This window comes from Pleurodeles waltl, chromosome 8 (assembly GCF_031143425.1).
Source record: "Pleurodeles waltl isolate 20211129_DDA chromosome 8, aPleWal1.hap1.20221129, whole genome shotgun sequence".
NCBI classification, from domain to species: domain Eukaryota; kingdom Metazoa; phylum Chordata; class Amphibia; order Caudata; family Salamandridae; genus Pleurodeles; species Pleurodeles waltl.
In genome coordinates this window covers 425001671-425019384 of record NC_090447.1, presented here as the reverse complement: position 1 = coordinate 425019384, position 17714 = coordinate 425001671, and the positions used below count along the sequence as shown (strand labels likewise).

The window sequence follows — 17714 nt, the reverse complement described above, 5'->3', positions numbered from 1 at the left end:
GATCGAAAGGCATAGCTGTATGCCACTGTCCACAATAAGAAGTTGTGGCCTTCGTAGCTACTGCTCCCACTCGAAGTTACAGCTCTGTACTGGTCATGGGGCCACTCCCATTACCATTCCACATCCCACTTAAAGTCTTATGGTAAGCAAAGCAGAACTAGACTTCATCCCAACACTCTGACTTCAGGGAGAAGATGCAATGGAGTCAAGATGTAAATCGCATTCCATCGAGGTCACCAGTCACTGAGCCTATTCCTCAGCTGATCCGATGCACTCAGAGTTCCCTGGGCCTTTGTCGACCCACAGGAGTTAGAGACCTTCAAGGAGGCCATGTTTCAACTATTCTCACGTCGTAGGTCCCACAGTACACAGGGGCTTCCAGTTAGATTACCACAAGCAGGTCCCTCCCTGCCGCCATCAGTACCTTGGGTCTCGTTCCTGGGCCAAAACCACCTCTAGTACAGGCTTCTACTCAGCCCCACAATCTTTACTGGTTCCTACCCTGATGCACGAGAGTGCCCCAGTGCCGATCCCCATGTCAGACCCTGAATCTACGTTGGCCCAAGTTTGACTGATGTTGCACTACAAAATAGCAAAATTGCAACCAGTTGTCATGCAGTGTGACTAACCCTGTGGCGCTAACGGATCCCAGCTATCCACAGAAGCTCTGTTATGTTTATGAATCCGACTTTGTCCCTGTGCCAAAACAGGGTGTACCCCAGGATGTTGATGATTATGGCGAGGGGGGTAACTTGCTCTACTCTCATTACACTGATGATATCTTATACCTTGATTTACAAAATGACAGTGGGCTTGACACCCCTCCTGGGACAGAACTTGACTTGCCACATAGCCCACCAAAGTAACAGAGTGCCTCATTCGCAGCGGGGGTTCAGAGGGCAGCTGTAGGTCTAGCGTTACATTTAGCCTCCATTGAGATTAAAATGTTTTGACAAGGACCAGCCCCATCTGAGCCCTTTTGCTGATGCCCTCACAGATGACTGCCAGGTCAAAAATTATGTTTTTGCCTGCCTTTGAACAGACAGGTAGCCAGACATCATAGATTGGATTTTCTCACCAATCACCCCACTCCAGGTAGCCTTATTGTTGTCTGGGTACAGAAACTAAAAGGATTGATTCCTTTGGCAAACATGGTTTCTTTTGCCAGTCTTCCTTTGCCATCTGTAAATGCAGTTTGTCTGTTGAGCCAGTACACCCATGCCCTTTGAGACATGGCCAGTGAAATCTTGGCGACAGTCCTAGCAGATCTTAGGGCCTCTATTGCCCATACGATATATGGTGGGCAAGACGCATCCAAATATGTTTACTGTCCAGGCTTGGAAAACATGGATTGTCTTGGCAGGGTAGATGGTACCAGTGTGTTCCTTTGTCAACATGCCTGGATGATGTCCACTCTGTTCTATGGCAATGTGCAGTCTGCACCCTTTGGTGGATCCTGCCACTAAAGCGAGATGGCGAACTCTGCTGCAGAAGGCTTCAAAACAGTAGAGCTACAGGTCGTTCGTAAGGGCTGTTGGACACCGCCAAAGAACCCCTGCACCAGTTTCGGAACTTTAGGTGCTACTACAGAGGGTTGACATATATATGGAGACATCCCTCCCAACCAGTGATGCAACAGACAACCTTGCCCATTTGGGGCCATAAATGTGGTTCCGACAGACAAAATGCAGGCCAGCAGGGACACTAGTTTTCCAGTTCCTTATACCTTGCCATAACCGCTAACAAATTGCATTAGTTTATCCTAAGTAGTGCGTACCCACACAGTGGGAGGCAGGGTTCTGCACTTCCTTCTATGTTGGCGATCCATCACATCCAACGGATGAGTCTTTCAAATTATTGAAAGGTTATGCCTTGCATTTATCTTCTGACCCCGCTCAAGAGCAGATTACAGAAGAGCATATGTCCATCCTTTTACACAGTGCCTAATTTGTAAATAAAAAGGTGCCGGTGCCCAAAGCCCTCTTCTTAATCCCTTTTATGCCACGTACGTAATGGTTACGTCCATGACTGCACCTCTCACAGATTTAACCAATTATGTCCGTGTACAGGCTCCCAGGGGAAGCGCTAGCGCGCATCCTCCCCTAGTGCCATCCCCCATGGTCTGGGTTGGAAGGGGAATCGCTTCCCCTTCCAATGCCACCTCTCCCCTCACCCCCCACCCCCACCCAACCTCTGGCGTCTGATGACTTCATCAGAGGCCTGCCCTGGATCGCAAGAGAAATGCTTTTGCATTTCTCCCCCGATCACTGGAGGGGCCGAGAAAGGCATGAAAGGAGAGGAAAGGCCTTTCCTCTCCTTTCTTGTCTCTCTCAGCATTTCTGCTGCCCGATCGTGATGCGATCGGGCAGCAGAAATACCCACTAGACACCAGGGATTCTTTTTTTTATGGTAATTGTCATGAGGGGAGCGGCCCCTTGGGCAAGGGCCGCTCCACATGGGGCCAAATTTTTTTTTTAGGCCATTTCTGCCCCCTTAGGGCAGATCGGCTTAATATAATTCATTCTGCCCAGAAACCATTAGACACCAGGGATTTTTTTTTAGATACTTATGCATAAGGGGAGCGGCCCCTTGGGCAAGGGCCACTCCCGTGGTGGGGGGGGGGGGGGGTGCAAAAAAATATTTTTAGGCCACTGGGGCAGAAACATCTAGACACCACGGATATATATATTTTTTAATTTACTTTGTCTTTTTATGTCTGGGGAGCAATCCCTAAGGCAAAGTTTGTTCCCTGAGGGGGGCAGAAACCACTAGACACCAGGGATTGGTGTGTATATGTGTGTGTTTTGTTTGGGGGAGAGGGCAGCCCCATGGGCAAGGGTCGCTCCCCATGGGGGCACATTACTGTTGGCCATATCAGCGTATTTTTGGAAGGCCCATCTGCCCCCAAGGGGGGCAGAAAGCCCACCAGAGACCAGGAAAGATTTTTTTTCAAAATAAGAGTGTGTGTGTATGGTCATACCCCCACCCCAAATAAATGGGGCCAAAGTTGTTCTGCTCACCAGTGGACAGATTGAGCAGTTTCCCCCGATCCACACCCCGGGGTGGCAGAAAGTCTACTAGATGCCAGGGAATTAAAAAAAAAAGTGGGGTGGTGGCTACCAACCAGTATGGGCCTGGAAATACCCCCCACCACAACTGAAGGGGGTAACAGTCTCAGCTCTCCCCCCACACTAAAACATCTTATCCCACGGCAAGCAAGAGGACATTTGATTTTTTGGGGTTTTGGTTTTACATTTGGGCCATGAGAGCTTGGCTAACTCTCAAAATCGTACCACTTGGGATGGTGAGGGCTGCACTTTTTGGACTTTGGGACGCTGCCATGTAGGAAAATCCACAAGACCTAGACACATCTGAAAACTAAACATCTGGTTGATTCCAGGGTGGTGTGCTTCACATGCACCCCACACCATTTTCTTACCAACAATGCCTGTAAACCTCCAACTTTGCTGGAAATCACACATTTTTTCCACATTTTTGTGATGGAACCTTCCGGACTCTACAGAAACCCACAAAATTCCTACCACCCAACATTGTCTCATCTATACCAATAAAAATTCTGCCGCACTTGTTTTTTTTCAAACTGCCCTTTTGGACCCACTTTGGTTCCCCCTCAATTATGACATGTTTTTGGCTCTTCCCTGTCACAGGCACTTGGCCCACCTACACAAGTGAGGTATCATTTTTACCGGGAGACTAAGGGGAACGTTGGGTGGTAGGAAATTTGTCCTGGTGTGGTGATTCCACGCAGAAAGTGGGAAAATTTTAATTTTTTTTTACAGCTAAATTTGAGGCTTGCTGAGGATTCTGGGTAAGAAAACACTGGGGGATCCACGCAAGTCACACCTCCCTGGACTCCCTAGAGTGTCTAGTTTTCAGAAATGTCTGGGTTTGGTAGGTTTCCCTAGATGGCTGCTGAGCCCACGACCAAAAACGCAGGTGCCCCCCCCCCCCAAAAAAAACCAGGTAGTTTTGTATTTGATAATTTTGATGTGTCCAGATTTGGGGGAACGCTGGGTGGAAGGAAATTTGTGGCTCCTCTCAGATTCCAGAACCTTCTGTCACAAAAATGTGAGGAAAAAAGTGTTTTTTTGGCCACATTTTGAGGTTTGCAAAGGATTTTGGGTAACAAAACCTGGTGAGAGCCTCAGAAGTCAACCCCATCTTAGATTCCCCTAGGTGTCTAATTTTCAAAAATGCGCAGGTTTGGTAGGTTTCCCTAGGTGCCGGCTGAACTAGAGGCCAAAAATCCACAGCTAGGCACTTTGAAAAAAACAAGTCTGTTTTCTTTGGGGGAAATGTGATTTGTCCACCTTGTGTTTTGGGGCATTTGCTGTCGCCGGTGCTAGGCCTACCCCCACAATTGAGGTACCATTTTTATTGGGAGACTTGGGGAACGCTGGGTGGAAGGAAATGTGTGGCTCCAGAACTTTCTGTCACCGAAATGTGAGGAAAGAGTGTTGTTTTGGCCACATTTTGAGGAATGCAAAGGATCCTGGGTAACTGAACCTGGTGAGAGCCCCACAAGTCGCCCCCATCTTGGATTCACCTAGGTGTCCAGTTTTCAAAAATGTGCAGGTTTGATAGGTTTCCCTAGGTGCCGGCTGAGCTAGAGGCCAAAATCTACAGCTAGGCACTTTGCAAAAAAACACATCAGATTTCAATAATAAAATGTGGTCTGTCCATGTTGCGTTTCCTGTCTTGAGCATTATGCCTACCCACGCAAGTGAGGTACCATTTTTATCGGGAGACTTGGGGGAACACAGAATAGCAAAACAAGTGTTATTGTCCCTTGCCTTTCTCTACATTTTGTCCTTCCAAATGTAAGACAGTGAGTAAAAAAGACGTCTATTTGAGAAATACCCTGTAATTCACATGCTAGTATGGGCATCCCGGAATTCAGAGATGTGCAAATAACCACTGCTTCCCAACACCTTATCTTGTGCCCATTTTGGAAATACAAAGGTTTTCTTGATACCTATTTTTCACTCTTTATATTTCAACAAATTAATTGCTGTATACCCTGTATAGAATGAAAACCCATTGCAAGCCCTATATATCCCCGCAACCAGAAGAGTCCAGCAGACGTAACAGTATATTGCTTTCAAAAATCTGACATTGCAGGAAAAAGTTGCAGATTAAAACTTGGAGAAAAAGGGCTATTTTTTTCACCTCAATTTCAATATTTTTTCATTTCAGCTGTTATTTTCTGTAGGAAACTCTTATAGGATCTACACAAATTACCCCTTGCTGAATTCAGAATTTTGTCTACTTTTCAGAAATGTTTAGCTGTTCGGGATCCAGCATTGGTTTCACACCCATTTCTGTCACTAACTGGATGGAGGCTGAAAGCACAAAAAAAGTAAAAATGGGGTATGCCCCAGTAAAATGCCAAAATTGTGTTGAAAAATGTGGTTTTCTGATTCATATCCGCCCGTTCCTGAAAACTGGGAAAATTGTGATTTTAGCACCACAAACCCTTTGTGGATGCCGTTTTCAGGGGAAAAAAAACATAAGCCTTCTTCTGCAGCCCTTTTTTGCCATTTTTTTTTAAAGAAACGAAATTTTGGCTAATTTCTTGGTCTCCTTCAGGGGAACCAACAAAGTATTGGGTACCTCTAGAATCCCTAGGATGTTGGGGGAAAAAAAGGATGCAAATTTGGCATGGGTAGCTTATGTGGACAAAAAGTTATGAGGGCCTAAGCGCGAACTGCCCCAAACAGCCAAAATAAGGCTTGGCACCTGAGGGGGAAAAGGCCTGGCAGCCGAAGGGGTTAAACACGCAGCTGCTGTATTTAAATGTGCGAACACGGAATACTGAGGCAGCCTAATCCTAATCTCGGGCCCTTTCAATCCATAAAAAGACACTCCCTGCCCCTTCAGCTCACTCTGGCAACTTTCTACTTTCTCCCTTTGTGACGCTTTTTCGTTTTTCCCTTCCTCTGTCTTTCCCGTATGTGCCTTTTGCTCGCAGCAAATGCTTGAGGCTGAAGAATAAGCCCCGGCCCTAAAAAATAAGAGCTGATGCTCAGCACCAGAACCAACAAGCACAAATTAAGCACTGCTTTTACATAAGGTACACCTGTTGCTCTCAAATGGTGTGATAGAGAGCGGACTGGGCTTGAAGAATGGTAAGGGTTGTTATTCTTTTTATTTTCTCTTGCTGAAATATGATGGGGAGCTCAGGCCTGTCTTGGACTCCAGTCCCTTCAACACCTATGAAAGGACAGATTTAAAATGGCCACATAGACTCAGATCCTATCTGCTTTGGTAGCAGGCAACACACTGGTGTCATTAAATTAGCAAGATGTGCGTTTACATATGCCCATCCTGCAATCCCAACAGTGTTACATCTGGTTGAAGGTCGGCCAAGAGCATTTTCAGTTTTACGTGCCCACCTTGGGCCTAACCAACACCCCTTGGGTGTTTCCAAAAGTGAAGGCAGTGGTTGCTTTCCCTCTGTGGATGTCAGGAGTTGCTTTTTTGCTGTACTTTGACAACTGGGTGCTGAAGGCAGGCTCGCCACAGTCAGTCGTGGAACCCCTTAAGATAATGGATATTTTGACATTGTTGGGTTTCACCATGAGCAAAGCTGAAGTCCCACTTGATTCCTCTCTGAGGCTTCCAGTCATTGGGGCATTCCTGGACATGGAGGAGTCAGGGCTTTAACTCTGTAGCAATGAATCGAGGACATTTGGGCATGATCCTGATGTTTCAGGCTTGCTTCTGGATACAGCTGAGAGTGGTACTGAGGCTTTTTGGCCTCTTAACCTTGTGCATCCTCCTTGTCAACCACCACAGCAGGAGGTACATGCAAGCCCTACAGTGTAACTTGAAGTCCCAGTTGACCCACCATCAAGGCTGCTTTTCTAACACCATCCGGTTCTCTAAGGATGCAGCTAAAGATGTGCAGTGGTGGCTCATTGACTGCAGTTTGTCGTGCAGGAGTCTATTCTCCCTTCCCCTCCAAGAGCTAGCAGTGGTGACATACGCATCACCATTAGTTGGTTGGGGTCACCTGAGGGAAGTGGAGATCAGGGGGCTCCACATTAGTCCTCCTGGAGTTGCAGAATCATTCTTCTGATTCTGAAGACTATCCATCCAGCCATCCATTCAGGCGAGGCTGGTGCAGATTTTCACAGACAACCATTGCCATGTGATACTGCAACAGGCAGGGTGGAGTGGGTGCCTGCGTCCTATGCCAGGAGGCTTTAGGCTTCTAGAGGGGACCAGAGTTCTAGGGTATCTTACGGGTTGCTTGAACACCAGAGCAAATAATTTAGGAGGCATTGCTGGCAGATCACACATATTGCTTACATCCCGATGGGGCGTATGGCTTCTTCCAGCAGTGGTGAGAACCCTAGCTAGATTTGTTTTGACACAGTTGAGAATCAACAGTTTTGTTGATGTTTTCACAGGAGACAAGAGCACTGGTTAAATGCATTCTAGCTGGATTGGAACGAGAAGACTCCTGTATGCCTTCCAGCCACTTCATCTCCTTCTGTAAGTTCTGAAGAAGGTCAAGGAAGATTGGGTCCAGGCCAATCTGGTGGCCTTGGATCGGACCAGGAGTGTGTGGTACCCAGAAATCCTAAGCATGATCATCTGTTCTCTGATTAGGCTGCCACTTCGGGAGGACCTCCTTGTGTCAACAATGGCAGGGTCATCCTCTTGAACCTTCACAGCTTACTCCTCCATGCATGGAGATTTGGCAATAGCAATTGACTGCATTTGATTTACTGACTGAGGTGGCTGGTGTCATCCTTGCTGTTAGGCACCTTTCCATGAAATCCATTTATGAAAGGAGCTGGGACAAATTTGTGGCGTAGTGTGGTGCCTAGAATACAGACCCCTTGCAGGCAAATCTGTGGGAGGTCTTTTTATTTGTCTTATCTTTAGCCCAGCAAGGCCACGTAATGGCCACTCAGGCCAATACTGATTTGTGTATGGAATCGTGGGCAAAAACGACAGCCTGAAATGTGGCATGAGTGACCCCCAGTGGCTGAGTTTAATTTAGGCATTCCTTCCATAAATTTGTTGCAGTGGACACTTACTGAGACAGGTATAACTGGACACAGGTCGTCCCATGCTCATTGCTCAATAGGAATCTAACTATATCTTACTGACCAAACGTACATAGGCTGAAATAGTTTTAGGGTTGCTTGTGGTCCTGTTTGGAGGCAGTATGGCCTGGCAAGTCTGACTGGACTGTTCCTGTTGGAACAAGACTATACTGATTTGGGTATGGCTGGCCTCTGTCTAAAGTTGCACCCCTGGTAATAAATGATGATCTGGAAGCTGGCTAGAGTGTCCAGAGGCTGAGATTAATGGAAGCATCCCTTATATCATTTTTTTATTTTATAATACGCAATATGATCTGTTAATACCAATTTTATTTATATATTGCATACAATATTAAAAGTGCACTGCACACTTTTCTGTAAACAAAACAAGAAAACTGCACTATAATGTTTACATGAGCAGTTTTGAAGTATGTCTTAGTTTAGTATACACATAACCCCCTACACTTGACCCTGATCACACTTGGAAAAATCATACACATCTGAGTAAAGGTCTGAATGTACATGGCGGGAACACATTGTTTCTAGTTAGTTTAGTTGTGTGTTGTGAGTTTGCAACCACTTAACCTACTAGCCTCCAAATTGTGTAGCACTGTGGTCATGTCACATGTCCACTTTAATGTGAACCTGAGAAGGCTGTTCTTTTGAATGGCATCATTAGTGGATTTTAATGGCTTTTGTGCAAAATTGTTCCTCTGTTAGTTCTTTGTGTAACTAAATAAACGTATTTTATTTGTACTTTTGGCCTGTCATGCTGTGTAGCTCAGTGATGCAACTTTTTGATCATGCATAAAGAAGCATGTCAATTTTATTTTTACTAACTATATTTGCATGTTCTGCAGGGAAAATTACTCTTCACGACTTAAAGAAGTGCAAACAAGCAAATCTGTTTTTCGACACCTTTTTCAACCTTGAAAAATACCTGGACCATGAACAGAAAGATCCGTTTTCTGTTTTCAGGGTACGTGTTGAGCTTCTTTCAAGTTGGAGCCAGTAAAGATTATATAAGTTTGTATTTTATGTATCCTAAACATAAACTTTGTCACTCAGGTTGGTGAAAGTGATGCGCAAGATATTTCAGATTGGGAGCGGTATGCTGCAGAGGAATACGATATCCTGGTAGCTGAAGATGCAGCAAGTGATCACTGGAATGATGGGTAATGTAGTGTGCAGTTTATTTGTCGCTGTCATGAAGAAGAAATAGCTGAAACTATAAACTTTGCACCTAATTGTAAAGCTGCAGGATAAGTTTGTTTTTAACCTGAATGGTAACTATAAAGCATTTTTTTCTGGTTTTTAAGGGCCCCTCACCAATCTAATCAATATCATATCAAAGTTTTTTTTAACATGCTGCCTTAAAAGGGGAAGGATCCATTGGATCTGCGCTCTTATCGCCCTATTTCTTTGTTAAATATTAATTATAAAAGTCTGATGAAATTAATAGCTTCATGATTTGTAGCCAAAGCACCTCATTTAATACATTTGAGTCAAAAGGGCTTTATTCCTTCTAAACAACTTTACGCGAACTCTCATTTTGTATAAGCCATTGATTTATTCTCCTCGTATGCGTTATATATCATCTTCCTGGATGCAGAAAAAGCTTTCAACCTCATGAGCTGGAAATGTATTTTATAAGATCCTGCAAGTAATGAGTTTTCTTCACTTTAGCTTAAGAGGGCAATTTCTTCACTACGTGAGAACCTTAGGATTTAGTATTGTAATTAAAGCAGCTCTATCTTTTGTCCTTCAATAAAAATTATATGCTGATGTCTTAGTTTTATATTTGTGGGCAGAAAAATCCAATATAGAATACAAGTTTAAGTTAATTGATTCAGGGAATTATAACATATATTTCGCTAACACAGAGGTGCTGATTTTTTAATTGTAGCCAACAAGCTGTTCTTGGCTTTTTAAATCCTAATTATAACAGAAATCCCAAGTGATGTCTAGGAATATAGTCTCAGAAGATTATGCAGCTCTGTACAATTTAAAGTATGTTACTCTTGTCAGGAAAACCAAATTAATTTTAAACAGATGGGCATCACTACCACTATCCATTATTGGGATAATTTCACATATCAAAATTAACTTACTTCCTCCATTTCTTCTTCATTTTTCAACTCTACCTTCTACATTACATCAGAAATTGTTTAATCAATAATAGTCATTATGTGGTTGTTTTTACATGAGGTCATTTCCAGCCTATATTTAATCCATAGAAATTATTTCGGCCACTTGATGTTGGTGTGGATGTTCCTGATCTTTGTATTTATTATGTAGCATTATCTGTTAATATCCAACTAAATAAACACCATCCTCTAAACCCTGTTGATAACTTTTTTTGATTTGATGATGGTAAATAAATCTACCCAACTATTTTAAAAACAACAAATGTTATGTAATTATAAACTAGCCAGTTAATGCACTTTAAAAGTATTCACTACTCTGCGAAGCCAGTTTTGTAGACAACTGACCATTTGCTCATGATAAAAATCCTATTTTTATGGCATGTACAAACATATGTCCTAAGAAGATAATCCGATAGTAGAACGTTAGTTTGAGAAAAGTAGAGAATGGTTTACACAGTGAAAGATACTCATCTGAGAATATATCAGCTCAGCTCCAAGGTACGTGGTTACAGTGGCAGGTTTTACTTTTAATATTAAAATTTTAATGCATAATTTAATTCCGGGTATTCCTCAATACAAGGTGATTGAAAAAATGAGCTAAATAATTGAGAAAAGTTCAAACATGTTTGCACCCCTCTCCTGAACAGAATTCTAGAAAAGTTAAAGCAAGATGTTAGATTTGAAATAATTCTAGATATTTGGGAATATGCTTGCTTTCACAACTGTACAGCTTTAAGAAGAACCCCAGCTTACCTCATTAAATGTAGGCATACAATATCGGGTTGCTGCTCTAGTTGCCATAGTGATGGAGATTGGATTCATATGATGTGGACCGGTCCTGCCTTACAATACTACTGTCAAAAGGAGCTTTGATTGAACAATTAAGTTGTTGGAGCTTACATTTGAACCCTGATGCTGCCTAGATACTCCTGGATAATCCTCTCCATATAGGGGTTTCATTAAATGGGGCATGTAAATTGCGGTTTCAGCAATTTTTAGTTACAGGGTCAGTCATGCCTGGCACGTAGAAAGCAAAAACGCATCCTCACCCTTAATTAACACTCATTAAAATGAAAAAGGTTTAAGTATGGAAAGAACATATTTGAACTTTATCAGCGCTGTTCACAAATATGAAAAGGTTTTGGAGGGGGCTATGAGCTCTAGGAACCTTTTGTCAGGCACTACGCCTCTGGACATGGCTGGAACATCAGGGCATTACCCTGGTGGTTAAACATCTGGTGGGCTCTCAACGCCAGAGCGGACAAATTCAGCCGTCAATGCAAAACTGATCACAAATGGCGTCTCCATCTGGAGGTGGGGCAAAGTCTCTTTCAGCAGTGGACAGAGTCTTGGTTAGATCTCTTCGCTCCTTCGCAGAGAACGTACACTGTCATCTGTTTTGCGCTTTGGATTTTCCAAGGCGACACTCGCTAAGAGACACTTTTCGTCTCGAGTAGAACTCCAGCCTCCTTTATGCCTTTCCGCCTATACCACTTCTGCCCAGAGTTCTCAAGAAGATCAGAAACAACCGGCCCAAGTTATCTTGGTGGCTCCTGACTGGGCACAGAGAGTATGGTATCCAGAGCTATTGAGCATGGCCACCGATCCTCCACTCAGACTGACTCTTCAGGCGGATCTTCTGTTGCAGCAACAGGGGAGGGTTCTTCACCCGAACCTGTCCAATCTCTGCCTTCATGCGTGGAGATTGAGCTGCGGCAGTTGACGACTTTTGATCTTCCACCCGAAATCTGCGATGTTATCTTGGCAGCCAGGCTTCCCTCCACCAAAATGGTATACGCCTGTCGTTGGCATAAATTTGTGGCATGGTGCACCAGCAAATCTGCTGATCCCCTTCTCTGCTCCTCTCGCTCCTCTTTTGTTCATTCTTTCTTTGGCCCAGCAGGGCTCTGCTTTGGGCACCCTTAAACAGTATTTATTGGCCATTTCAGCCTTTCTTAGGCTGCTTGTTCAGCCCTCACGCTTTAAATCTCCTATTGTCAATCGATTGCTTTAAGGTCTCACCCATTTATTTCCTCCCACTGCATTTATCATGCCATAGTGGGACCTCAATCTTGCCCATACTTACTTTGATATAGAGTTCTTTATTTCGGCTAAAAGCCATAAAAGCATCCATATAAGAATAATATAATATATTCACACAATGGTCATTAAAAATCAGGTAGAAAAAAGTGCCATACAATAAATATCCCTGCCCCACTCTAAAAAGTTAGACTAATATAAACATATATACATTGAATAAAAGCCCATTAAAACACTCAATAGAATTACACAGTTGTAGTCTTTCAGCGTAGGTCCCTTAAATTAATCTGCATTTGACCAGGTGTCTTTGCGTATTTGCAGATCAGTCAGAGAGGTATTCTCTTGATCTTACCACCCATGCACATTGGAGATACCACAAGACTACCTTATCACTTGTGTCACTTGTCAATATGCGAAGAGATGCCTTATAATTTCTTAACCCAAGAGAAATACATAAAGGGATAATCCACTTTTTCCTAGGGACCAAGTATCTAGGGCAAAAAAATACAAAATGTGCAAGGGTCTCAGGTTGCATGGGGCATAAATGACAGAAACTCGAATTGCTGTCATCCTTGCTCCAAATCGTGGTAAACATCTTTAACGGCAAAGTCCCTAATCTAAATTTAATAAAAAGGCTTTTAATGTAAGGAGGTTTTACATCGTACATATAGGTTTCAAACTTTGGGGAACATTTGTGATCTAGAAACTATTGTCCTACTGCCTTGCCCCTGTTTGGACCAAATCTGCATCACAACCATCTCCCAATAGCATCGCTTTATACGTAGTTTCACTTCCTTGGTTGAGCTACCGGGATCTCTCCACACCTCCTCCATTTTAATACGTTGGCACATATCTCTAACACATTTAAACCAAGGAATTGACATTGCACCCTCGAGAGTTAGTAACTCTGCAGCAGCTACTTGGAAGGAAACCAAATGGTCACATGACCAGAGGCGCACCCAATACAAAAGTGGTTTCAAAGCGATTTCGTTATGGATCGCATTAAGCGCTAGATCAAATCTAAGGGGGATAAGAGGTGTGCTCATCGGCAAGCGCAGCAAATTGCGTATGAATCGGTTTTCAACCAATGTCAGACTCCTGGAGTTACAGTGGCCCCAGAGCTCGGCACCATAGGTTGAGGCTGCCACTGCCGCAGTCTTATATACAGTGATAGCCGGCGAGATTTCCCCCTCTAAAGAGTTTTTAATTTTCTTCCCTATCACTGCTGACCTCTGCCGAAGGACAGAGGCACTCTTTCCAATTTGTGCCGACCATTGTTGGTTGTCCGCTAATCTAATCCCCAGGTAATCGAACTGGCTGACTCATTCTATCAGTTGGCCGCCTATGGTCATTTTCCCCCTGAATTTCTTATGCGAGTTCAAAACCATAGATTTTGACTTATCTGGGTTTATTTCAAGGCCCCCCTTCTCACAGAACATAGATTAAGCATCCAATTAGTTTTGGAGACCCATTGGGGTTCTTGAGATCAGTAGAGTGTCATCCGCAAACATTAAAATAGGGGCCGGGGCTCCTACTAACTTAGGTGCATCACGATTACATCTCCTCAGCTGATCTACTGTACCGTTGATAAAGAGGCTGAACAGGGTAGGGGCTAGTACACAACTTTGCCTGACCCCTTTTGCAATGGGTATAGCTTCTGTCAAGTCACCACCCTGTGACCATCGGACCTGGGCATAAGTTCCCTTGTGAAGGTGTTTTATCAATCTCAGTAATTCGCTGTTAATATTGTAGGACTACAGGACATTCCACAGCAAGTCGCATGGGACCAGATCAAAAGCAGTCTTTAAATCGATAAAAGCTACGTACAGATGGTCCTTTTTTAGGTTCAGGTATTTCCAGCAAAGGAGATTAAATCTAAATACCTGATCTATTGTACTAACTTCCTGAATCCTGTTTGGAAATCAGAGAGGACCTGAATATCCTCCATCCATCTCTGCAGTCTGGTCAATACCTGCTTACAGAATACCTTTTGGTTCACATTGATTAAACTTATTGATCTAAAATTAGCTGGTGATTCCCTGTCTCCCTTTTTGTAGATGGGGACCATTATTGCCCCTCGCCATTTAAAGGGGAACTCGCCACCCTTCAGGATCGCATTGCTGAGTATGTTTAGATACAAAGACCAGATTCTAGGTCGATATAAGTACAAGTCGCCTGGGACACCATCGGGGCCAGGGGCTTTCCTTTACATAGTGTTTGAAGAGCCAGAGTAGTTTCTTTCAAGGAGAAAAAACCCAGATCACAACTTGACGGGTTAGCTTTCCCAGGAGATAGAGTATGGGGGATACAGAGCCTTTCAGGTGTAAGTAGGTGTTCATTGGTACAGTTGTTCAAGTCCGCCCTTAAAGATTTTCAAAATGTGACACCCAAATTGCTGGCAGAATTGATGGATAACTCTCCGCTTTTTGAGGATGTTCCTTTCCTACCACCAATTTCCAGAAGAATTTTGTATCCCCCTCTTGAAGACCGCCTACCAGGGCATTCCATTCTTTAATTTCCCACTCTTTTTTGGCATTTTTCAACACTATTTTGTAGGAAGACCTTGTTGCTCTTATCTCCTGACAATTTCCTTTCTGTAATGCTCACAACAGCTGTGATGTGGCCTGTCGGCAAGAACTACATAACCATCTCAATGATCTATCCGTGGTTTTCCCCGGTTTTCTTACTACCAGAAAAAGAGGTCTCAGACGATTGACCAAGGAGCAATGCAAGTTAGTCAGGTCCTCCAATGCAAAGTCAGTGTACTTCAGGGGGAGTAGAGTCCTTTTAGCTGCACCGTAAATTGAAATCTGGAACTTTATATCATCTGCTACCCCTTCCCATCTTACGTTCTTATAGTCGTTAGACATTATTAGATTATTGCCCATCACCCATTTGGTTAGATTACTGCTGTTGAATGCAGAGGATGAAAAAGCTGTGCAGAGAGCTTGGTGGTCATTATCGACCCTAGGAGTGACAGTCATATCAATAAGGGAATGTCAAAGGATATCATCAACTAAGATATAATCTAGGTGACTCGTATATGATCCTTTTTTGTACGTGGGCATTGCCGGAGTGTCCGACTTCATATTCCCATTTACTACTCTTAATCCTGTGGTGTTTATTAAATTCTCAAATACGGTTACCGCTCACTCATGTTTCTTTGCTATGTCTTGTACCGGGCCTGACTTGTCCCAAGGGTCTGCAAACTGAATTCCTTCTCGTAAATAATCATCCTTGCAGCTTAACTGCATATTACAGTCCCCTGCAATAATTATGCCCTGTCCCCCTGACCACTGGTTCAGGAGGTCCGTAAGGTGGTTCAACAGAGCAATCTGAGTTTTTCGTGAACCAGGTCTAATATAAATATTTATGATCACTATACGGGTGTGCCCCTTTGAATTACTAGATTCGATCTCCACTGCTACTATGTCTCTAGTGGGGCACGTTAGTTCCTTCGCCTCGGGAAACATATTTTGTTTCAGCCAGATTATTAGCCTTACTGAAGCCCTCCCAGATGATGATGGGAGTGCAACCTTCTGGAAGGACCAATATCCTGGTCTGTGGGTCGTTGAGGTTGCCCACGTCTCCTGAAGGAGGATGATGTGATGTTGATCTATAAAACTACTCCACTCCATTTAGTTGTTTTAGATTGCACACCTGCCACATTCCAGGATAATAATTTAATTAGGGAATCATTACAATCTCCTGTATTCGGCCACCCCTCCATTGCCCTTACTGGAGGTACGGCTGCTTCCCAGTCCCACCCATCTTCATGGCCACTAGAGATTTTACAGAGCCCTACTTCCTCTGTTTCCAGACTGCCCACGGGCGAGCTGTCTGAGACACATGGTTGTTTTAATTGGCTGACCATTTCTCTGTTGTTGGGGGCTTTAAATCATTCTACAGTTGAAGTTGCACTCCTTGGGCCCTGACCAGGTGTGCATGTATTTAAGCGAGGTGTATTGCTTAGACTTCCTCTGGAAAACAAATTGATCATTGTGGGGGGGAAGTGTTTGGGTCAGAATAACTTGGGACTGAATGCCGGGTCTCAATCTTTGCTCACGCGCTAATAATCCCTTCACTCGAGACTGGCTATTCAATTTCAGCCCTATGAAGTCCGATTCTAGACCTTCATTTGAATATCTCTGGACATTAACTATATCTTCATGTATAACTGACCTACATTTCTTTACTCCCCTTATCCAGTGTATCACTTTATTTTTAAGTGAGTCCCTTTGTTCTTTGTGACCATTACTTAACTTTGGAATATTCAGCATGTATACATCATGCTGACTGGGCGTGATCTGGGTCTGCAGAGTTTCCCATGTGGTATCCCTATTCCTAAGTTCAGGGTTCTCTTTCCTATACACCCCTCAATTTGCCCCTCTCATTGAGTTAATTTCACACGGTCTTAAATTGGTCTCTTCGAATACCACACAAACTTTCTCAAGACAATTCTGTGAGGCCATTCCATCCCTCTTTCCATTACATTCCCTTGCGGTGAGGGTTTCACTTGTCTGGGTTTGCTCGGGCTCAAGGGTGAATTTCATTATATTCCCAATTACGGCAGTTATGCCATACAGTTTCTTGTGTATCATACGACTCAAGGATGTCATAAATTCTCTCAAATTCACTATCTCATCTCTCAACTTTGTTAGCTGGACCTCGACAGGGCGTTCCCCCTGGGTAGCTGGCTGTGTTAATACCCCCTCAGGTCCCTTGGATGCGCTCTCATCATTACTAGTAACTGTCAGAGATACTAGTGGTGTAAAACAGTTAAAATATTCAATGAGAGGAGGGGTAATCTCCTGTGGGATGAGTGCTCTCACTTGGGGGACAGTCTGTGGGGGAAACGGGAACTTCTGATGTAATGGGCTCTAAGCGACTCTCCCTTGGGGATTTTCCCTGGGGTCCTCTACTCGTGGGGGTAAAATAGGACTTTATGTCCTTAATTGCTGCACCATTTCCCCTCTTCGCAGGGAAGGTTTAGGGGCAAATAGACTTTCCACTTCCTCAATTAAGTCAGCAATTTGGTCCACTGTACAATTCTCAGCTGAGCGTCTGAGCAATTTCCTCGTCCCTCCCTACCACTAGCTTTCCTCTCTCCCATCCCACTTATTCAGATGTAACTTCAAGGGGTATCAAAGATATAGTACTATTGACTCCACTTGGGCGATTCCAGGGTTAATCGAGGGGCTAAAAGAATAAGCCCTGCCCTGACTCTTCCCGAAGCAGACGGCTGCAAAAGGTGCAGAGGGGTAGCAGCGCTTTTATAACCCCGGTGATCACTGGGGTCCGCCCCCTTTATGTGACAGGGTCTTCTGGAACTTGCTGTCCTTTTTGTCTCACAACAAGTGTCTGCTGCTGCTGTAGTTAACTTAATTACCAGATGCTTGTGCCGGAATCAGGGAAAGTGATAACCCGACTACAGATGTCAGCGCAT

At 43.9% G+C, this 17714-nt stretch overlaps 1 protein-coding gene across 2 annotated transcripts in view; it reads left to right on the top strand.

Moving 5' to 3' along the window:
* The window catches only part of PPP2R3B (protein phosphatase 2 regulatory subunit B''beta), a 396604-nt gene that overhangs the window by 360065 nt on the left and 18825 nt on the right, over positions 1–17714 (top strand). For both annotated transcript variants that reach the window (XM_069204311.1, XM_069204312.1), the window contains exons 11-12: positions 8942–9060; positions 9150–9256. In XM_069204311.1, coding sequence (XP_069060412.1) covers positions 8942–9060; positions 9150–9256 — 226 coding nt within the window. The remainder of the gene's footprint in view (positions 1–8941; positions 9061–9149; positions 9257–17714) is intronic.